Source organism: Phaethon aethereus, assembly GCF_964289735.1.
Source record: "Phaethon aethereus genome assembly, chromosome: 6".
Taxonomy (NCBI): Eukaryota; Metazoa; Chordata; class Aves; order Phaethontiformes; family Phaethontidae; genus Phaethon; species Phaethon aethereus.
In genome coordinates, this window is record NC_138580.1 from 18,098,926 (window position 1) to 18,118,922 (window position 19,997).

At 53.2% G+C, this 19,997-nt stretch overlaps 1 protein-coding gene across 1 annotated transcript; it reads left to right on the forward strand.

Moving 5' to 3' along the window:
- Nucleotides 1–581: 581 nt before the first annotated feature.
- Nucleotides 582–19,558, forward strand: TTLL4 (tubulin tyrosine ligase like 4; the record flags this gene model as incomplete). Its single annotated transcript, XM_082001183.1, has 18 exons — nt 582–1,998; nt 2,701–2,810; nt 3,252–3,315; nt 5,025–5,140; nt 5,543–5,653; nt 6,594–6,670; nt 7,561–7,755; nt 7,839–7,921; nt 8,939–9,067; nt 9,551–9,673; nt 11,192–11,290; nt 11,857–11,991; nt 12,731–12,868; nt 14,679–14,781; nt 15,362–15,572; nt 17,861–17,931; nt 18,507–18,589; nt 19,393–19,558. Exons 1-18 carry the CDS (start codon nt 653–655, stop codon nt 19,556–19,558), a joined length of 3,360 nt encoding a protein of 1,119 aa, XP_081857309.1. The 5' UTR covers nt 582–652.
- Between the last annotated feature and the right edge of the window lie 439 nt (nt 19,559–19,997).

Consider the following 19,997-nt stretch of genomic DNA (forward strand, 5'->3'; position numbering starts at 1 on the left):
TCTGTCCTGAGTTCTTTAGGATGCCCTCAGCCCTCGCTGAGCTTTTCCATGGGGTTACAGAAGTGAAAAACATGTTCCTTTTAAAAGCAAGGACTAAGGTTCTCACCTAGCTGTGTGATCTTGCGAGCTGAAGCTTTAAGGAGTGGGGAGAAGAGAAAGGAGCAGACTTTTTAGGGCTTGTGGTAGAGTCAGGAGAGCTGGTGGTGGAGTGCATGGTGCAGTTTAGAGATGCAGACCCGTGGGATTGGGCTCTGGCTGCCATGCCGGGTCCAAGGCAAGTGGTCATGCAGCCTCTCCTTGCAGCTGGGGCTGCTGTGCTGGGGCTGCTGCCCTGTGACCCTGGCTGGCAGCCCATCACGTCTGCGCGTTTGCACGGTACAAGCTTTCCTGTGGACAGCACTTTTCCCAGGGGCCTCTTTAAAGTCGTCCTTCGCATCCTCTGGTTTCATGTGAGATGCCAGCTCTTCCTTTGACTTGGTCCCAGGAGACTCTCTGGGAGCTCAGCAGATGGAGATGTGGTTTTTCATCCTGCAGGGAAAGCAACTCACTCTGCTCCTCTCCTGGGGCACTGGGCCAGGTGCTTTGCCCTGCTGGGGTGACAGTGCTTTTCATGCTGTCCTCTTGTTTCAGGCCAGCAAAGATGCTGCTGTAGATGACTGACTTGCTCACGCCTCATGTGCTCTACATGGCCTCTGCAGGACCAGAACGTGCTAATCTGGGCCCCAAACAGGAGGAGAGTGTCGGGCTCGAGTCAGGCACCCTTCTGGCAGGGAGAGCTCATCCACACCGGGCCTGGCACCTTGTTCAGCAGCAGGCGAAACCCATCTGGAATTTAGAGAAGAAGTATATGAATGCTTTCCAGGATCGCAGCCTGCTGTCCTCAGGGATCCCTCTGCAGCAATCCTGCTTCTTGTGCCCACCGTCACTATGCCACGCACACCCTGGTGAAGACACCCTCCCGAGCCTGCCTTTGGCCCAACCCTGCTTGGACCTGGGCAGGAGTGCTCTGCTCTGCCAACGCTCCTGCCTCAGACCCAAGCCCTATGGGCTTCCTTTCCGAAGCCCTCCGGACACTGGCTCTGCTGCAGGAAGGGTGATGTCGTCTTTGCTGATGGAGCCCTGCCTGCTGCCTGCAGTAGCGGAGGAGCACTCTGGGACTGGGGTCAAAAGCTCTGCCCTCAGCTCAGGTTGGCAGGCTTCCAGCTCCTATAGACCAGTGCTCAATAACAACTCCTTCCTACGGCCAAGTAGTGCTAAAGTGCCTTTGCTGCAGTCACTGGAGATCAAGAAGGTGAAAAACACCCACAGCTTCCCCACCGCCTCATGGCCCCACTCCGGGGATGATGGAGACAGCTCCCCCGGCAGCCTGGTCAACAGAGCAGTGAAAAGCAGCGACCTTGTGTTGGAGCAAACCGCGGTCCCCTCCCTGATCCTTGTGCCCAGCAATGCAATCCTCAGGAAGGACCGGTGCTGGCAGGAGGATGCTAAGAGGAAAGTGTGCAGCTTAAAAGAGAAGGAGCTGGAGATCAGCCTGACGGAGGCTGTGCAGCAGCTAACTGGACAGACTGCCACACACAATGGCTTTGGATGCAAAGTCGAAAGCTCTGGCCTTATGAATGTGGGCAACCTGTCCAATGGGAACAGCAGGTGGGAGCAGCACATTAGAGCGCAGCTCACCCCAAAAGAAACCATTGCTCCTCTGAACTTGGAGCTGGGTAGCCGTCACCTTAAGGGTAACTCAAGCCTTATAGGCACCGATGGTGCTGTTGTCTGCACTAAGCGTGTCAGCGTCCATCTCTTGGCCTCGTGCGCCAGCTCTCCCGACCGCAATGCTGACTGCCAACCTATGAGCATGCTGAGCCCATGTGGCGGGGACCGGGTGGTGAGAGCAGAGCCTCCGCACCTTGCTGCAGTTTCCGAAGTGGCAACTCGGATGTCTGCCATCCAGTTGGAGAAAGAGGAGGAATGGACCCAGGCTGTGCTCCCCAGAAAGCTTGAGTAAGTAGAACCAGGATGGGGAGGGAGGTGGTTGCAGAATGGGTGTGGGCTGGGCTGGCCGTTGTGTCTGTGTGTGTTGGGAGAGGATGTGCTGTGGGCAGTACTGGGGCAGCTGTAAGGATAACCATGGGCTGTGTCCCTGAGCAAAACCCATCTGTGGCATCCTGGTGTGGGGGCATCCTTCCTGCCACCCCCAGCTTGACGCAGGCACTCAGAGTGACTCCAAGCCCTTCCACCTTCTCCTTCAGCCACAGTGTGGAATTGCTGTGTGGCATTTCTAGCTTTCTCCCCACACAGTCACTGGGCCCTGCTGCTGTGGCAGGCTCTGCACTGGGTGAAGACTGCTGTCGAGCCAAGTCCAGCAAGGCTTTCCTGGGCAGAGACATGGTTTCCTAAAGAAACATGGAACTACTGCAGGACAGGGAGGGTACAAGGAGCAGAGCTCCTGTTCCTGCTCTCCTGCTGGGAGAGGGTGTCCTTGTGCCTCTTTCTTTCCGGCTGCTCTGGAAAGTGTTCCCTCTCAGGGTTCCCTGGGCCCTCTCCATCTTGCTAGCTTGGGATGAGTGCTTGTACATCAGCACTGGGGAGGGCAGTGCTGTCACTCCCCTGCCCACATTATCTCATGCTGCCTTGTGGGCTTCTGGGTCTTTTGGCTACGGAAAGCACGTGCCACTCCTCCTGATGTGGTGTCCTTTGTCCCAGTGTCACTGCTGAGCAATCACTGCTGGAGCTGAGCCATCTCCAGGATGAAGCAGAGGAAGAACTTCCTGATGGCCTGGACGAGAGCTGCAGTCAGGAGGAGGATGAGGACAGTGAGTGCTGGTTCCCTGAGGAGGGCTGTGGTCCGTGCCTCGAGGTGGGGAGTGTGGGGGTTGTCCGGGAGCTGGGGGTGAGCACAGCTGCCCTCCTGTCTTACATTCATGCTATCATTTCAGGATAACCTAGAGATTGTGCTGAACCTGAAAGCGATGTAGCAGCAAGGAGGAACTGCATGGGCTCCTCTGTGGAGCAGGCTACGGTTCACCACTGTCCTGCTCTAAAACTTACCCATCTCCTCTCTGTGCAGGGCTGTCAGCTCCACCCCCTTCCCTGCCTTTTATGCCACCAATTAGTGGGCAAACCGCAGGATCCAAGGATTCAGGGCAGCTGGGAAGGGTCTGTCCCCTGGAGCACTTCTTTTCTGTCTTCCCTTCCTAACTCTGTGTGCATTCACTCCCCATGGAGATAAAACTTGAGTCTGTCCCCTCCTGCAGGTGACTCTGATGCTTCCTCTGTCGCTGGCGTGCCATCCAGTGGCTCTGTGGCTCTTGTATCCAGGTTAGTAGCTGTAAATAGTGCATTGAACTTTGCATCCTTGTCCAAACTTTGTCTTTGCCCTCCCTGGTGACAGAGGAGAGCTCTACCATGTGGGGGAATGGAGTGAATGTAGTAATAGACTTCCCAGCCAAAATCCTTGCTACCCTGGAGACCAAAACTACCTCTCTTGCTACAGACAGCAGCCTGCAAAGTGCTGAGGGTGCATACACCACAGCAAAACAGAGGTCTTAATTTCACTGCCACTGCCAGTTGCTGGGTTAGGTTTACTGGATTAAATTGTGCTCTTGCAGTGCCGTTGCCTTGCAGATGAAGCAGAGTGGAGGCATCCTGGGCCAGAGATTGCAAAAGCTCCTTGGGGTCTTGTGTCTCAGCATTACGTTCTAGAAACAAGTCCCAGAGCCTGGGTTTTTCTTTAGGTTTTGGAAGGAGGTTTCTCTGGGGAGGATTGGTCAGCTGAGCCCTGCCTCCGTGACTCCTGGCAGACCTTTGTGGGACCTGTTCTTGCCCATCCAGCAATGGGAGCTGGTCCTTGCAGCTGTGCTGCCCCTTGCAGCAGGGCTGCCTTGGGCTTTGCTGCCTGCCCAACAACTTAGTGCTTTGCATCATACCAGAACTCACCTGGGAGGTGAGGAAAGCTTCCTACGAGCAAGTGTTGAACCTCAGGGTGCTGCAGGGCTCTGGGTGTGCACACGTGGTTGTGAAAATCCTGCAGAAGTGACATAAATTGGACCAGCAGCTGTTTCTGGCAGGACAGGGCTGGTTGGTGTCTGGGGGCAGATGGGGGAAGCAGCACTTGGGCCAAATGCCTCCTGCAGTGGAGAGAGAGAGATGCTGGCTGCTTCTCTCTGCGGGCTGTGCACTGGGCTGGCCTCGAAGACTTTGCAGCTGTCTCCTGCCTTCAGTCTGTTGTGGGCAAAACCAGTTTTGTGCCAGGGAACGTTAATCAATATAATTTATTGCCAATTAACAAACTTAATTACTGATTCTGGTATTGGAAAAAAAAATATATAAGGACTTAGGGAAAACACTTCTTCTTCCCCTGTCCTGGTCTCCAACACCCTTGCTGCAGGCTACACTCAGTCTCTTCAGTGAGGTGAGGGGTGACCTGGGAGATTGGGGTCAATGTGTTGTGGTTCCTTTTCATTTGGTGCTCTTTGTTCCTTTAGTGGATTGCTCTGATGTGGCTTCTTCCACTGGCTGCAGTGGCATATATTGGAATATAAGTTCATTATAAACTCTACTTTTAGCATCATCACAACCTTAATAGATATGTTATAAATTCTACCCTTCCCCCCAGGTGTTAGGGATTGCTGTGGTAAGAAGATGTACATACAGTTGGTAAAACTACAGCCCTCTTCCCTGCAACACACCAAACCAAGAGGGTTACAACAGCTGAATCATATATGCATTACAACCTCCACCCCTTGTTCCTGTGGACTAGGTTATGGGGTTTGTCACATAACAAACTCCACCACTTGCCCCAGCAAAACACAAAACCCACAGGGGTTACAACGCTTGGCACGTGCATTCATTGCAAGCTCGCCCCTTCATCGCTGCAGACTGTGTTACTGACCTTAGCGCCCATTGCTTGCACCACATTGCAATGATGTAAATTCCCAGTACCAGGATCAAGGCTCCTTCTGGCTTCCCCTTCCTCCCTGTGGTACTTTTCAGCTTTAGCCAACTGCCTTCTGCTTCATCTTTGCTAGGAACTGCATGGCCCAGCCTGTGGAGGATCAGGAGAGAGTGCTCAAACCAGCTCTTGTCTGCAGCCTATTCCCTAATGTGCCTCCAACCATCTACTTCAGTACTCGGGATGAGAGAGGTGAGCCGATGCCTGTTGCAGTGCAGGGGGAGAGCAGCCAGCCCATTATTAGCAAGCAGCGGTGCCAGTGCAGAGGCAGGAGCTGGCCATCAGCAGCTTCCCTTCACCCTTGCCATGATGAGACCCAACACCACTGTGAGATCCGAAGGGCTGGAGTTAAAATGATGGCTGCTCCCACAGCCTAGAGTATGAGTCAGGCTGCCACCAAATCTTCCAGCGTCCTGGATCTCCCTAGCCGTGGGGTCTTCTGCTCCACGCTAGTTCTGCGGAGGGGGCTACACACCCTCCTCTGAAGGCCTGGTTGCCTGCGCAGCAAAATATAAGAATTTTCCTGGCTGCAGCTGTAGAAAATTGGGGTATTGTGTTTGTTTTCTTTCCGTCCTTATCTTTTTGCCTTCCTAGTGGAAAAGCTGCCTTGGGAGCAGAGGAAGCTGCTGCGATGGAAAATGTGCACAGTCACGCCGAACATAGTGAAGCAAACCATTAGCAGGTCCCACTTCAGAGTCAGCAAAAGTAAGTTCTGGGAGCCTGGCAGCATCCCTGGCAGCATTGTGTCCCTCCTTACCTCCAGCCCATGGGCACAAGGCAGACTGCCTGCGAAGAGCAGAGCAGGAGCGATACAGGCTTGGGTTCCCGTTCCTGCCTGTCCGACCCACAATATCTGAGTGCTGTGGGTCCTGACAGGGCCTGATCTCCCGCTTGGCTTGTTCCTGGCATGGACCACAAGGACTTACCCTTGGGTTGTCAGGAGCTGAGGCAACGTGTGGGGCAGCAGAGCTGTGCTCCAGCTTGTTTGAGCTGTGCCTCTAGATGGTGCTGCCACTCTAAGGAGGCTGGCACTCATCTGGTGCCAACCCCAGCACTACTGTCCCTTGTCCCCATGTGCTGAGGAAGAAGCCATCCTCTCTGACCTGAGCCAGAGAGTTCTCAGGGTTGGGATCTTGTCAGTGAAGAGATGTGTAGGAGAGGGCTGGGGAAGCACTGAGCATTTGCAGCTATGATTCATAACCTGGAGCGTGATCTCCCAGCAGTACTTACAGGGCTCCTGTGAGTTTCAGGAGACCTCTGCACAGACTGTTTTGGGGCTATAATGGGACATGCAGGGCACAGAAAGACCTAGGAAGGCTTGCAATCCTACATGTCCCTCTGCAGTGCAGCGCTGATTAGCCAACTGCTTCATTCACCTGCTGGAAAGCAGGGAAGCCAGGGTGCTGGGGGATTAAAGCCATTCCTTTGACCCTGCGTCTGCCCAGATCCCTGCAACAACCTACCTGGTTAACTAGATCCCACTCACAGCCCTTGGTTTGGCAGCTTCGCAGTAGCCAGTATGAGTGCTTTGTGTTATGCTGTGCAGCATGTCTGGCACACTTCTGCTAGCCCCAGGAGATGGGGTGCTAGTGCGTTGAGAGGGTGTTGTGGGTTGCAGTCATGGACTTTTCTGGTTTTCTTGCAGAAAGCAACGACTGGCTTGGCTGCTGGGGCCACCACATGAAATCCCCCAGCTTCAGAGCCATTAGGGAGCACCAGAAGGTAGGGCATATTTTGGGCTGACCTCCTCCCCATGCACGGAGAGTATGTTTGGAGCAGTTTGGGTGCCTCTCTCTTCAGGGCCAGGTGTTTGCTATGCAGGCAGTCCCTGCAGTGTCCCTTCCAGAGCATGGCAGCTGGCATTCCTGTGCTGGGAGGTGAGACCAAGAGACAGGCACAGCTGGGTGAGCATCCCTGCTCTGAGGGTGACTCTTGTACAGACTGAGGCTGTAGCCAAGCCACGTTCACTTGTGTGCTCATCTAAATTCAGTCGTTGTTGCTTTAAGCCGCCCTTCCTCTGGCAGAGCTGAGTGGTAGGGCCGGTGCCCTCCCTGCCAGCGCAGCCAGAGGGGTTGTACGTCAGTCAGATCACAGAAGGGTCAGGAGTGGGGAACATGCGAGGGACCAAAGGTTTGATATGTATCACACGTACATGTTTGTTCTGGAGAGCTGTGAGGCTCCAAACTGCTCAGTCTTGAGACAGCATCCAGGGTTGGAAGCAAGCAGCCTCCAGCCCTGTTCCTGTCCTGCTGCAGGGTCTTTCTGTCCCCAGACTTGCGTTGCCTGGGCAGGACTCTGTCATGCAGTTTAGAAGCAAGTGGGAAACCACTGGGGTGGAGGTTACTGCCAGAAGAAGCTCAAAGGCTGAGGGTTAGTGCCCTGCAGCTGCTCAGACATCAGAAGGGACGAGGTGGCAGCTGCTGGCTTTGTAGCCAGTGTGGGTCACTGTGCAGATGTTTGTCCCTGCAAAGCTTCAGGAGCAGGTGGGTCCTGCCTTGGTGCAATCCTGAGAGGGGAGCAAAGAGCGTTACCCTGCACTGTGTGCGGAAAGGATGTATTCTCTGGCCAGGGAGCAGCAAGGGGAATCTCGCAGCATCTGGGTTCCTTTCCAGCTAAACCACTTCCCTGGTTCATTTCAAATTGGGAGAAAGGACCGTCTGTGGCGCAACCTGTTGAAGATGCAGGCTCGCTGTGGAAAGAAGGAGTTTAATTTTTTCCCCCAGTCCTTCATCCTGCCCCAGGACATCAAATTGCTCAGGAAAGCATGGGAGGAAGGAGCTAGCCGCCAGAAATGGATTGTGAAACCAGTAAGTGCAAAGCAGAGCTCAGCCCTCTGTCCCATTGTAGCTGCAGGGAGAAGATCTCAGCCCTTCTTGTTTGTGTTCTGCAGCCAGCATCAGCAAGAGGCATTGGTATCCAGGTCATCCACAAATGGAGCCAGCTCCCCAAAAGGAGACCGCTGCTGGTACAGAGGTGAGTGAAGGAAAGCAAGGTTGACTCACAGCCTGGGACCTCCTAGAATTTAGTCTCTCTGGCCAGGTCTGGGCCGCTGCCACTATGTGGCAGAGCAGAAGCACCTCATTTGAAACTTCTCAACTGCCTGGGTGTAATGCTGCTGGAAGTCTGGCTCCGTCAGCTGCGTCTGGGCTTACTGGAGTGCTGCTGTCTCTCTAGATTTTTGAGGTCTCTGGTAGAAACTGGCCCACAGGCTTTCTGGAGCTTCTGTCTAGCAGGTGATCCAGCTTCAGCTCTGCTGTGATCCTGCTCCCACTGCTTTGTACTTTGGGGTTTGGCATCTTTGGAGGCAAACAAGAGGGAAGAGAAGACCCAGGGAAGAGGTGGTGATTGTCAAAGATTTGCTCTTACCCAATTTAGAATGAGACAGTAAGAGCCTCTGTGTGTGTGGATGTTGGTCAAAGGGTTTTCTTGAAATGACATGGTTTTCAGAATCTCCTTGCCCTTCTGCAGAAAGATGGAATAGCTTATCTTGGTCTGAGGCTGCTCTGTGGGAATGTTCTTGTGAGGGCAGGAAAACTGTCCAGTGTTTGGCAGACAGGGAACTGCTGTGTTGGCTTGTCCATTCTCCCTGTCCGCTTCCCATGCGGTGATAAGCTTTCTATGGAAAATCATGAACTTCTGAGGCAAGGTGAATAATCAAATGATTTGCATGAAAATTTCCAGCTGTTTCTGCTCACTGAACCATCTCATCCTTGTGGGTGTGGAAAAGCTACTGTGCCTTAGAGCTGGGGAAAACCTCTTCAAAATGGGACTGAGCAGAAGGGAATACTGCTCATGTGCTGCAGGATCTCCCCATGCACAGGAGAGCTTTTTTCTCTCCCATTTTGATTGTGATGCACTAAACTTGGAAATGCTGTGCAAAAGGGCTTCTGGATTGATCCTTGTTTTTTGCCAAGCTTTCTGGGGTGGGGTTAGAGATGTTTCTGCACACGGAAATCATAATCCTCCCCTGGTGCCTGCTTCCTTCTGCAGATATTTGCACAAACCCTACCTCATCGGCGGAAAGAAGTTCGACCTGAGAATTTACGTTTACGTCACTTGCTATGATCCCCTCAGGGTCTACCTGTTCAAGGATGGATTGGTTCGCTTTGCTAGCTGCAAGTAGGTTGTGGGCAGGAGAGCGGTGCCAGGATGCTGCCTCAGTGCTGAGGCATGTGTTGCTGTGGTATCCGCCTTGGCTGGGGCAGGAGGCAGTCGTCCCGCATATGGTGATGCTCAAAGCTGTAGCTTGCTTGCTTAAGAAGCAGCCTGGGAACAGACGGGGTCACTGCAGGTGACAGTGTTGGAAGGAAATGTGAGAGGAGGATCATCCACCTCTCCCAAGGCAAGATCAGCTCAGCGTAAAGCAATTCGTGAAATATGCTCTCTGTGCTTCCTATGGCATAAGAGCTGGCATACCAGAAACAGATGTTTCTTCTCTGCCCATGGGGACAGAGAACTCCAGGCAGCCTGGGAAAGGGAAGGAGCAGGGCTGGTGGGTGGCCGAGAGTGGTTTGAGATAAGAACAGAGTTTCTTTCTGCCCCGTGGTCCTGCGGGCAGCTAGTTCAAGACCAGACTGCTTGTGCTTCTGTCACCTACTTCAGGTACTCCTCCTCAATGAAGAGCCTCAGCAACAAGTTCATGCACTTGACCAACTACAGTGTGAACAAGAAGAACACAGAGTACAAGTCCAACTCGGATGAAACTGCTTGTCAGGGACACAAATGGTAGGTGCGACTTTTAGGGCACAGGACAGCTCTTTCTGTTCCCTGTTTCGGTATTCCTACCCAAAACTTGAAGGTGCTTCCTTGGGGAAGCTGGGGAAACTGGAGGAGCACAGTAATTTTGGCATGGGTTAGTGTCGATGGAATCTGGACAGGCTCCCTGGCTTGTGACTCATCCTGTCCGCCGCTGCTTGGGCTGTGGTTGCCATTCATTCTGTCTGCATCTGTGCCGTTCCCTGCTTCCAACACTGCTCTCATCTGCGCTCATTCATCCCTTTGCCCTATTGCGGGGGCGATGGGATGTGGTTAAAGCAGAATCTGACTTTTTTGCTGTTAGAACTTGAATGGGTAATTGTCATGCGTACATTGGCGAGATGGAAGCTTCTGACCATCTCACTCTTGACTTCCCTGTGGAGGCAGACAAAGGGACAGTCCTGGTGCAAAGCTGATAATTTCTGTGCTACTTGGTGTGAATAGGAGCAGCAGTGCCATTTCTAGGCATTTAAGAGGAGGGCTGCAGTTTTGCAGGAGTTCTTGTTCCCTGCTGTCCCATGGGTAGACTGATCCAAGGTCCCAGGCACTTGTCTCTGATTCCACAGCAGTGTTTGAACTCTTTTAAAAATAGTGCGGGATAGAGTTCTCAATTCATGGGCCTGGGCAGGGCTACTTCACTTCAAAGGGAGCTGCAGAAGGTGGTTTGCTGTGATAGGATTGCTTTCTCAGACCTGGACCTGCTGCACAGTGGTCTGTTCGTCCACTTTGATGTTGGGAAGGGCCTGCTGTCCCCCAGCACTTGAAATCCCATGGCAGAGGGATTGTGTGGGTTTTTGGTACCGCCATGCAAGTCAAAGTTGGCTGCTCCCACGTTAAAGATGAGAGTGGCTGTAATCCATTCCATCTCGTATGCAGGAAGCATGACCTTTGGATTCCTGGCCATTAGCCACACAGTCTCACTTAAGCAACATCTGAGCATCCTTGGCTCGGTGTCAGGGTAGCTTGCAGCGCTCGGTGTGGTATGGGAAACTCCTGTAAAAGCAGAGACACTCCCCCCTACCATCTTGTTTTCCATGTTTTTCAAAAATTTTTTTCTCCACCCCCGAAGCCTCAGTGAAATGGCTCTAGCTAAAAGATTTACGGGGGTCTTGCTGGATTCCTGCTGAGCTGCTTTGCAGTGCTGCGGGGGAAGGCCTGCAGGAAGGGGAGGTTTGCTGAGGACACGGAGGGGGAGGGAAGAGAAGATCTGGGCCTGACATACCTTGCTCATGTGCTAATTTGGGACCTATTACTCCAGTGCTGGGATGAGTCTATGACAGATTTATGTTCCTAGTAGCTTGGGCCTACAAGACCAGGGGCTAGGCTCGGGAGGACAGCAACCAGGAGCTGATGGGTTTGAGGATGGCAGAAAGGATGGACGTGACAGGGAAGAGCTTTGCCAAGGCTCCCCTCTGCTGCTTTCACTCTCCTAGCAGGGCTGGGCAGCAAGGGGCTATGGAGCTACCTCCTTTGCTTTCTCTCTCCCAGGGCACTCAAAGCTCTCTGGAGTTACCTGACCCAGAAAGGAGTTAATAGTGAGGCCATCTGGGAGAAGATTAAGGACATCGTTATCAAAACCATCATTGCGTGAGTCCTGATACCCCTTGCTCTGTGTCTGGCTGTGGGGTGCACCCTGGCCCCTCTGGCTCTCCAGTCCCCTTCCAGCCTGGTCCTTTTGCTCTTAATCTAAATTACCACTGCTCTTGGCTTCAGTATTTCTCTGTGGATCCTTCCTTTCATCCTGTTCCTTATGCTCATGCTGCAGTAGCTACAATGTGTAAACAGACCTTACATTTCCTGGCTCTGCCTGCAGTGCAGGGGGCGAGGCCAGGAGGGTGCCGTGTACCCAATACTCTGCCCAGCATGCCACCCACTCCCATTCTTGGACAGGGTGCTGGAGAAGAAAGGTCCCTTGGTGCAGGATGGATCTTGTGTTCAGAGGTGGATCCTGCCCAATGGAGGGGGGATGCTCAGGATGCAGTGCTGGATCCATACACAGAGCAGCAGCTCACAGGCCCGTGTTGGTCTCTCAGCCCACCCGCTCCTGCAAAATGTGGCTGCACACACTCTCAGAACTGGCAGCATGTGCTGTGAACAGCCAGAGCTCTGCTATCTGACTGTTGGAAACAAGCGTTTTTTTCCTTGGCTTGCAGATCTGAGCCCTACGTGAACAGCTTGGTGAAGATGTATGTGCGGCGGCCATATTGTTGCCATGAGCTGTTTGGGTTTGATATCATGCTGGATGAAAACCTTAAGCCCTGGATCTTAGAGGTCAACATTTCCCCAAGGTAAAGCAGATTCTGAGCCACAGCAGAGTGGATAATGGCCTTTCTTTTACCACAAAATGAATTTGGCTTGTGATGTCCCCTGTACCCTGTGCTGAAAGACTGTGGGCTTTGAAGCCTCCCGCTCCAGACTACAGGAATCAAAGTCCTCCCTGTCTGCAAAAGCAACATCCATCTGCAGCTCAGAAACCCCTGCTGGGCATGCTTCAGCTAGAGCCAGGGAAGAGTAGGTTAAAAAAGGAAGGCCAAGGAGGGATGTGTCACATAGGGAATGGCTGATGGCAGAGATTTCTTCTTTGTGTGGGCAGAAGTGATCAGCAGCTGCACTGCCTCGTGCACCGTTCCTTGCTTGCTGACGGCACCCGGCTGCACGGTGCCAGCTGCACAGGCAGGGCCAGGAGCTGCGGTGTGCCTGAGCATGGCCTCTCCTGCCTGCGAGAGTGGATGGGCGTGAGCTGGACACAGAGCTGTGGTCTCACACAGGGCTTTGGGATTGGATTTGCCATTTTCCAGAAAATCTGGGAAGAGGCAGAGAAATGAACCATTTCTGGTGGGGAGCTCCCATTCAAAGAGCTGTTGTCAGGATTTTTCTCCCAGTGTCTCATGGCTGTCTGTGATGAGGCAACGGACAGGCTGGGTTTTATATCCTGGTCGATATTAACCCAGGGAGTGACCTTCGGGGCAATGGGGCTCGACACCTCCATTCTAGCACTTAGACTGCTGTGATGCTTCCTCCCTGCAGCCTTCACTCCAACTCCCCTCTGGACGTGAGCATCAAGGGCCAGATGATTCGAGACCTCCTCAACCTTGCCGGCTTTGTTCTGCCCAACACGGACAGTGTGGCCTCAAGGCCACAGACGAGAAGTGGCTCTACAAGCAGGTCAGCCCCCTTCTCTGTCAGAGCAGCAGGGCAAGGCAGGCTTTTTTTTCTTGGGAGATTTCATCTGGGGGCTGCTTGCAGCCCAGCAAATGCTGGTTTCTGTGCTGTTGAGAGCCTGTGCTTGCTGAACCTTCAGCTATGGGTCTGAGGGACTTGCATGACTGCCTGGGTATCTGGTTCCTGTGGTCTCTTCAAGGCAGAAGGATTTATGCCCTCCTTGCAGGTCCATAGTTGGAAGTGAAGCCAGCGTAGTTTGTGCTTGCTCTGCAGTTAGTTGAGTCGTGCTCTCTCCTCCTTCCCTCTGCCAGAACTAATGCGATGCTGAGCTGCACTGCCTCTCTGTTTGTTTGGAGAGCTGGCTGGCTGTATTGGGGCTGGATCCGCTTACCTTCTACTCCAGGGCTGACGTGCTGCTGCCTTGAGCAAGAGGAGCACCTGTTATTTTGCAGAGGCTGGAGTGATCTGTTCCTTAGGCAGGACTGCAGGTGTCAGAGGCTGTAGACCTATGGGTAGGGGTGTGCAGTCTTACCTTGCAGCTAACACAACTGTCTCTTGCATAAGGCTAATTCCTGGGCGTGTATCAGCCAGGACTCGGCTCTTGTGGTTCACCACAGCTTGGGCTTATACTAGTTTCAAACCTGACGGTGGGGGGGAACCAGTCCTGTTACCCGCAGCAGAGAGGCTGCTGGCCATATGTCCCTGAAGGAGCAGCTTGCTGGGATGAGCACCAGCACGTGGTGACGTATGGGCACACCAAAAGATGGGACTCTTGCCCTCTGCCTGCCCTGGGCCTTCAGCGAAGGGAGAAGCTTGGAGCACGGGGCCGTTCCAACTGAGGAGCTCTCGCCAGCTCATTTGTGGCTTGTGATGGAGGTGCTGAAGGGCAGGTGTCCTCGGTGGGACCTGCAGGGGATTAAGCGGATCCTTAACATGGTTCAGATGATGCATTACCAGAGTTCCTGCATCCAGGTACAAGCTTGCTTAACTGTATCTCCTGCCCTGGGAAGGATATGAAGGGGTTTTTTGCATATGGGCATAATTCCAGTAGATCTGTATGTTCCCCAAGCACCATGCAGTACAGCCTCAAGACTCTGCACTCCCTGTTTGGATCCGCACACAACTAATTATTTTTGCAGAAGCAGAACAAATTAGCTGTGTTGATATAAGGGTTAAAAGGTGTTGGACAAGTATCTCCCAGACTCTGGCATCCCCAGTTGGGTGCTTAGAATAGTTTGGATGGTTGCTGGTCAAAAGTCCAGGATTTCCCATGGCATGTGGAACTGGAGCTGAATTCAAGTCTTGAGAGTTCTTGGATGTTTAAGGATGAAGTTTTTGATCTAAGAGTTCTCTCCTTCCTTGCACAGTATCAGTAACCAAGTAATCATACCCCCAGCCCTGTGGTTACAGTTAGGAAGCTGCGTTCCAAGTGGGATGTAAACATGAGATCCCACCAGGCTTCGAGTGCTGTGAATCAGGTCATGGTGTCTCTGGCTCTCTTGCATCCTATGTGGGTGTGATGTGATGGTTGATCTTTTGGATGAAGGAATGCTGAAATGCCCTAGTAAGGAGCTGGCAGGGCCCTCCCAGTTCCCCTGCCCACATGCTTTCTTGGGTCCTGTGTTGATGCACAAGGTTGTGGGTGCATCACTGATCTCAAAGCTAGTGAAATCCTTGGAGAAAGCGTTCCCTCCTCCACGGCATCATCCTGAGGGTGTCACTGCTCTCACAGAAGTTGCTGGGAGCAGCTCTGCCATGACAGGACTTTTTCTTCTCTGCTTAAATGCTCTACTGCCTCTTCTTGTGTCCTCAGTCTGGGCAGTGCTTTGAAGGAGAAGCCCAAACCAGCATCTGAGCATTTCCTAGCAGAGAAGATGAAGAAGGCGTATTACTTGACACAGAAGATACCTGACCAGGTATGACACAATCTCATCCGACATTCGCGCCATCCTGCGAAGCCAGTCCCACATGTCTATCCCTTGTCCCTCTCCAGATTGTGCCCTCTGTGGGGACAGCCAGATGATGGGGAGCACTTGGGCTCCAGTGGGTTACAAGACAGCAGGTCAGAAATAAATTGGGTTTGCTTAAGACCCTGCTGCACTGGCTTTTCTTTACATTAAAATAGGCATGTGCTGAGGGACACGTTACCCACCAAACAGGGTCTGAGCACTGCCTATTCCTGCTTGTGTCTCTGCACAGCTCTCACAGCCTTTGCCTGCTGACCCCGTGCAGGTTAGCAGGGATGCTTGCCTTATGTGCTGCCTGGCAGTGTCTGTAAGAGAGGTTGGACTGCTGAATTGGGGATCTCCTCAGCTCTGTGCAGCGTTGATGTCACCACTGAGCCTAGTTTTCTTCATTTTCCATGTGGCCTGTCCCAAAGATCTCAGACGCATGGAGACCTCTGCCTGAGAGACTTTGAGGAGTGGGGAAGGTGGGAAGGCGGACCGACAAAATGTAGTTTACTTCTCCCTGACCCTGGGTTGCTCTTGTCTGCAGGATTTTTATTCTTCTATCTTGGACATCCTGACCCCAGATGATGTTCGCATCCTGGTGGAGACAGAGGATGAGTATTCCCGGCGCGGGCAGTTTGAGCGGGTGTTCCCCACCCATATCTCCATGCGGTACCTGCGCTTCTTCGAGCAGCCTCGTTACTTCAACATCCTGGTGACCCAGTGGGAGCTCAAATACTACTTGAATAAACACGAAGGTAACTGCTATCCGAGAGCCTGGCACAGTCACCTGAATCAGGCAGGCTGCTTGCCAGCAGTCGTGGGAGACTTCTGAGCTATGCGTGTTGAAGCGGAGCTGCCTGCCTGCACACTAGCCATAGGAAATCTGTTACCCTCCCAGACTGCTTCAGATATCATGAAAAGCTTATTCTGAGTTGATCAGAGATGCTGACTGCTCTGGTAAATGCAGCACCAGGAGTTCTAGGTGCCCTGGGGCTAAAGTAGGCTGGTATTCTGGCTTCAACCTGTAGCTCTGCCTTCTTACTGCATTCCTCTGCCTTCTTTTGAGGGAAAAACAGCTGGAGTCACTGGGCTTTGCTCTTTACAGGTGATCTGTGAAGTGAAGGAAAAATTGTGCCTATTCCCTGGTCTCCTGCTGCTTTCTAATGAAAAACTGTCAGCGTGCACACAGAGGAATTTTTCCTAAACACTAGAAATCTAGCTATAATTTTCACCTTTCCAGGACACAACTCTGTATTTTAATAAAAAACATCCTTTAATGAGGCATGGCTGGGCTGGACGAATTCCGTTTCACCCAGGGCTATCTCTATCAGGGCAGCAGTAGAGGCTATTTAGGAGAGAGAACCAGTGAGGTCTAGTGTGAAAGGTTAGAGAACACAAAAAGAAAGAGACTGTGGCTCAGAGCTCTCCATCCAGCATCTGATTTAGCTGGAGAGGTTTCTGCAGGAGCGGCCTTCCACTGAGGTGACTTTATGTGTGCTCCTAACCTGGCTGTCATGCAGAGAAAAAAAAAAAAGCTTTTGTCACTTTTCACTGGTATTAAAGCAAATATCAAAGGGGTCAGTAACAGTCTTTCACAGAGAGACAGTAACCTCATAGCCCTCTCCAGCTGCACTGTCAGCATGTGTCATCCTTTGCCTTGCTAATACCTTTGCTGGATGCTCTCCTGTCAGCTGGAAGAAAGATCCTGTCATCATCCACGCTGAAGTGCTGCGCTGAGCTTTTGCCGCTCAGACCGGGGTCCTGGATCAGTGCTCCAGCTTCCCTGAAGCAGCCCAGTGAGCAGGCTTGCTCTACCCCCTCATTGCTCTTCACCTCTGAGCAAAACCCAGCCTCCCCCTGGCCCCTTCCCATTCACGTATGTTCCATGCAGCCCTCCTCTCTCCCTGACCAGCAAGGTGCAAAGCCTGGGCTGGTGCACAGAGCTGGGGTAGAGCTGCTGAGCTGCCCTGCTCCCCTCAGCCCCCAACATGTGGGAGTTTTTTTCCAAGATCCTGGGGCTCTCTGAAAGTTCAATCCCTGAGGAGCAGAGCTTGGACAGCAAGGATTCCTCCTATAGTCAGGGCTGGTATCATATAGCAAACCACAGTAACCCCAGCTGGACAGCGTCAAGTTCCTGGCCATTGCTCTGCTGGTTCTTAAGTCTCAAGGCACCTTAGCTTGTGCTATGGCTCTAAGGCTCTTAAAAAAAGAAAACAGGAAGGGAGCAGTCCTGGATTTCTCAGGATTTCTAGGTTAGCAGAGAGCAGGGAGCTTGGCTGTGGTGGGGACAGCTAGCAGTAGGCCTTGGAGGAAGTGGAGCCTGTTCAGTGCAGTCGGACGCATGGCCCTGCTTCAAGGTGACCTCCCTGCGCTCTGGAGCAGCACGTCTTGTGTGTGGCTGGAGGAACGGTGCCTTCCAGTCACACCATGGGTGAGCTTGGTCCCTTGCCAGCCTCACCCTCCATCAGAGATGGAGACCAGGTCTCGGCCCACGCGAGCTCCGGATAGATCTGTGCAGGGAGGAGATGATGTGCTGGATGCTGCAGCTGATCGGTGCTGTGCAAGGAGGAGGCTGCCCAAGCTGCCCTCCGCTGGGAAAGGGGCCGGTGACAGCAAAGCTGCTCTACATTTTCACTTTAGGAACTTTCACTGGTGCAGCCCAAATCAGGTGCTGCCATTGGCAGGCACCGGGCTCAGGGGGGACAGTCAGTCTGGTCTAATTTGGCAAATCCTGTGTTGCCCCAGTTTCCCTGCTTAGCTGAGCCTGCTGCACGGTGCATCTGGCTCCCTGGGAGGAAGGCAGGCACTGCGGCAGCCCACGTGCTGGCGCTCGCTGGTGTTTACTCATACAAAGGGTGAACGCCCTTGTTTTACCCCGTGTTTGCTGGGACTCAGGCACATGTTCAAGTAGTTATTGCATAGCATGAACTGCACGGTCTGTTCACTCCGTGCAGCATATTTGCGTGCCCCAAGCTGGGAAAGCTTAACTCTCTGCAAACTTGGTCGTTCATTCTTGCTTCTTGTCTTTTCTGTCACTTCCCAGGTCTGGAGCTACTGAAGAACCGGTGTGTCAAAGGGTACCACACTGAGGCAGGGACGGATTTGGCCCAGACGGTGCGTATGGCTGTGGGTAACCTAGGGAGAGGTGGTTGTTTGCCTGGGCAGAGGGCCTGCTGGTTTTGCTTCCTGTGGCTCCTGCCCTACCTGTTTGCCCTCTTCTTCCCTCTGCCATGGCCTCCAGGAAAAACCCATGCTTCTCTATCTCCCAACAACATGAAGTCCACCCAGTATATCAAATCTATGAGTACATTGCATTAAAATATTCTTGGGTGCACTGGGCCCAGCCCTACATACTTGGCACCTGGCCTGCCATTTATTCTACTCCGTGAGGGAGCCATCTCCGTCTGTCACTCCAGTGCCTTACAGCAGGCTGATCCAGGGAAAGAAACCCACTCTTCTGACCTCGAGATGCTCTGCTCCCACTTACAGCAGAGGGATTCATTAAGCAGAGAGCAAAGACTGCTCTGTTTGCTATTCTGGGAACAGCCTGGTGGCAGTGACGATGCACAGCAGCGTGAGGCAGTTCAAACTGAAGCGCACTAGGGCAGCCTACGGCAGAGCACAGCAGGCTTGAGGGATTTTTGCCATGACTTAAATAGCCATTTGGTTGTCTTTCTCTCCTCCTGCAGTGGTCGTTGCCAAAGTCTTTCTTCCTCCAGAAGAGCAGCGTTCAATCAAATGGCTTCAGCAAACTGGAACTGGGCAGACTGGGGTGAGTTTGCACTGGCTGTGATGTGCATGATGTTCACAGTGTGGCTTTAGGACTAGTGTCCTGACAGAACTGGCAACAGGGAAAGCAGCTTTGTTTAAGGGGAGAGGAACAGGTTGGCTTGCAAGCTCTGAAACCAGCCTCCGCTCTCTGGAGAGCCAACTGGTGGGTCTGGCATGATGTCTATGCGACTGAGCATATCTCCTTGGCACTGTACACCCAGCTTAGATGGGAGTGAGGCCCAGAACAGCCAGACTGGGTGATGTTTGGGGTTGTCATGGTAAGGACATGCTGAGAAGATGTTCCCCACAGGGACCCGTGCCACTTCTGTGGGCTTTGATGTGGCTGGCAGTGAGCAGGGGTGCTCGGCCACTGCATGGGGCTTGGGGGAGCAGTAAGGCCTCTGGGTCTGCTGCGCTCTGCCAGCTTCCCTGAGCAGAGCTGGGCTGCAACATGGGTGCTCCTGGCCCTGACAGGTTGCTGCATAGAGGTGGAGGACTGGGGTTCATCTGCGTGAGCCGAAGTGGAGGGCAGGCACCCTCTTGGTCTCTGGTGTTAAGGGAAGGGGCATGCCTGCTCCTGTGCCCAGGCCAGAATGGAGTTGGGTTTATGTGTAGGCAGGGAGATCCAGCTGTGACCCTAAAGTCCCACTGATGTCTTGGATGTCTGTGGGGGTGCGTGGTGCTGCCTGGGATGAGAGAGAGGGTAGATGAGCCTGGCAGCCCTGTCTCTGAGTCTGTGTGTAATGATACTGCAGATGAATGTTGCACCATGGCCCTTTTGACCTTCTCACTGTCCGTAAGCAGCATGGGGTCTCCTTTCTCCTGCAGCACACTCCTCCCTTCAGCTGGTGAGGACCTCACGAGGTGCCTGGAGCCCAGCCCTGCTCAGAGCTTACCTCTCAACAAGTGCACTGCTGGAGCCGACCAGAAACCTGCTGGCTGCCTCTCGGATACTACCCTGGTGATGTGACCAGATAGCCACTGTCCCTCCCTGGGGACACCTCAACCTACCTCAAAGGAAGAGACAGGAGCTGGCGCTGGAGGGCAAGGACTGCGGGAGCCTCCTTTTTAGAGAAGGGCGTTTTACTGGACAAAGAGGAGAGCTGTGTGACTTCCGTTTTTGAAACAAATGGTAAAAAAAAAAATGGGGAAGTGGGGTTTGTCTGACTTTTGTCCTGGGCTGCTCTTGAAGCCTGATGTGGTGGTGGTTTCTTTGCTGCGTGGGATCTGGCTGAGCTTGGAGTCAGCCCGGCCTCCCCCTGCCCGCTCAGCACGGGGGGACTGTGACACACACTCACCCCCGTGCGCTCGTCCTGAGCCACTGGGAGCCAAATCTGCTCCTGCCCCGCTGCAGCCTGGAGAAGTCCCCAGCGGCCCTGTCGGCTCTCCCGGGTGACCTGCAGCATGTG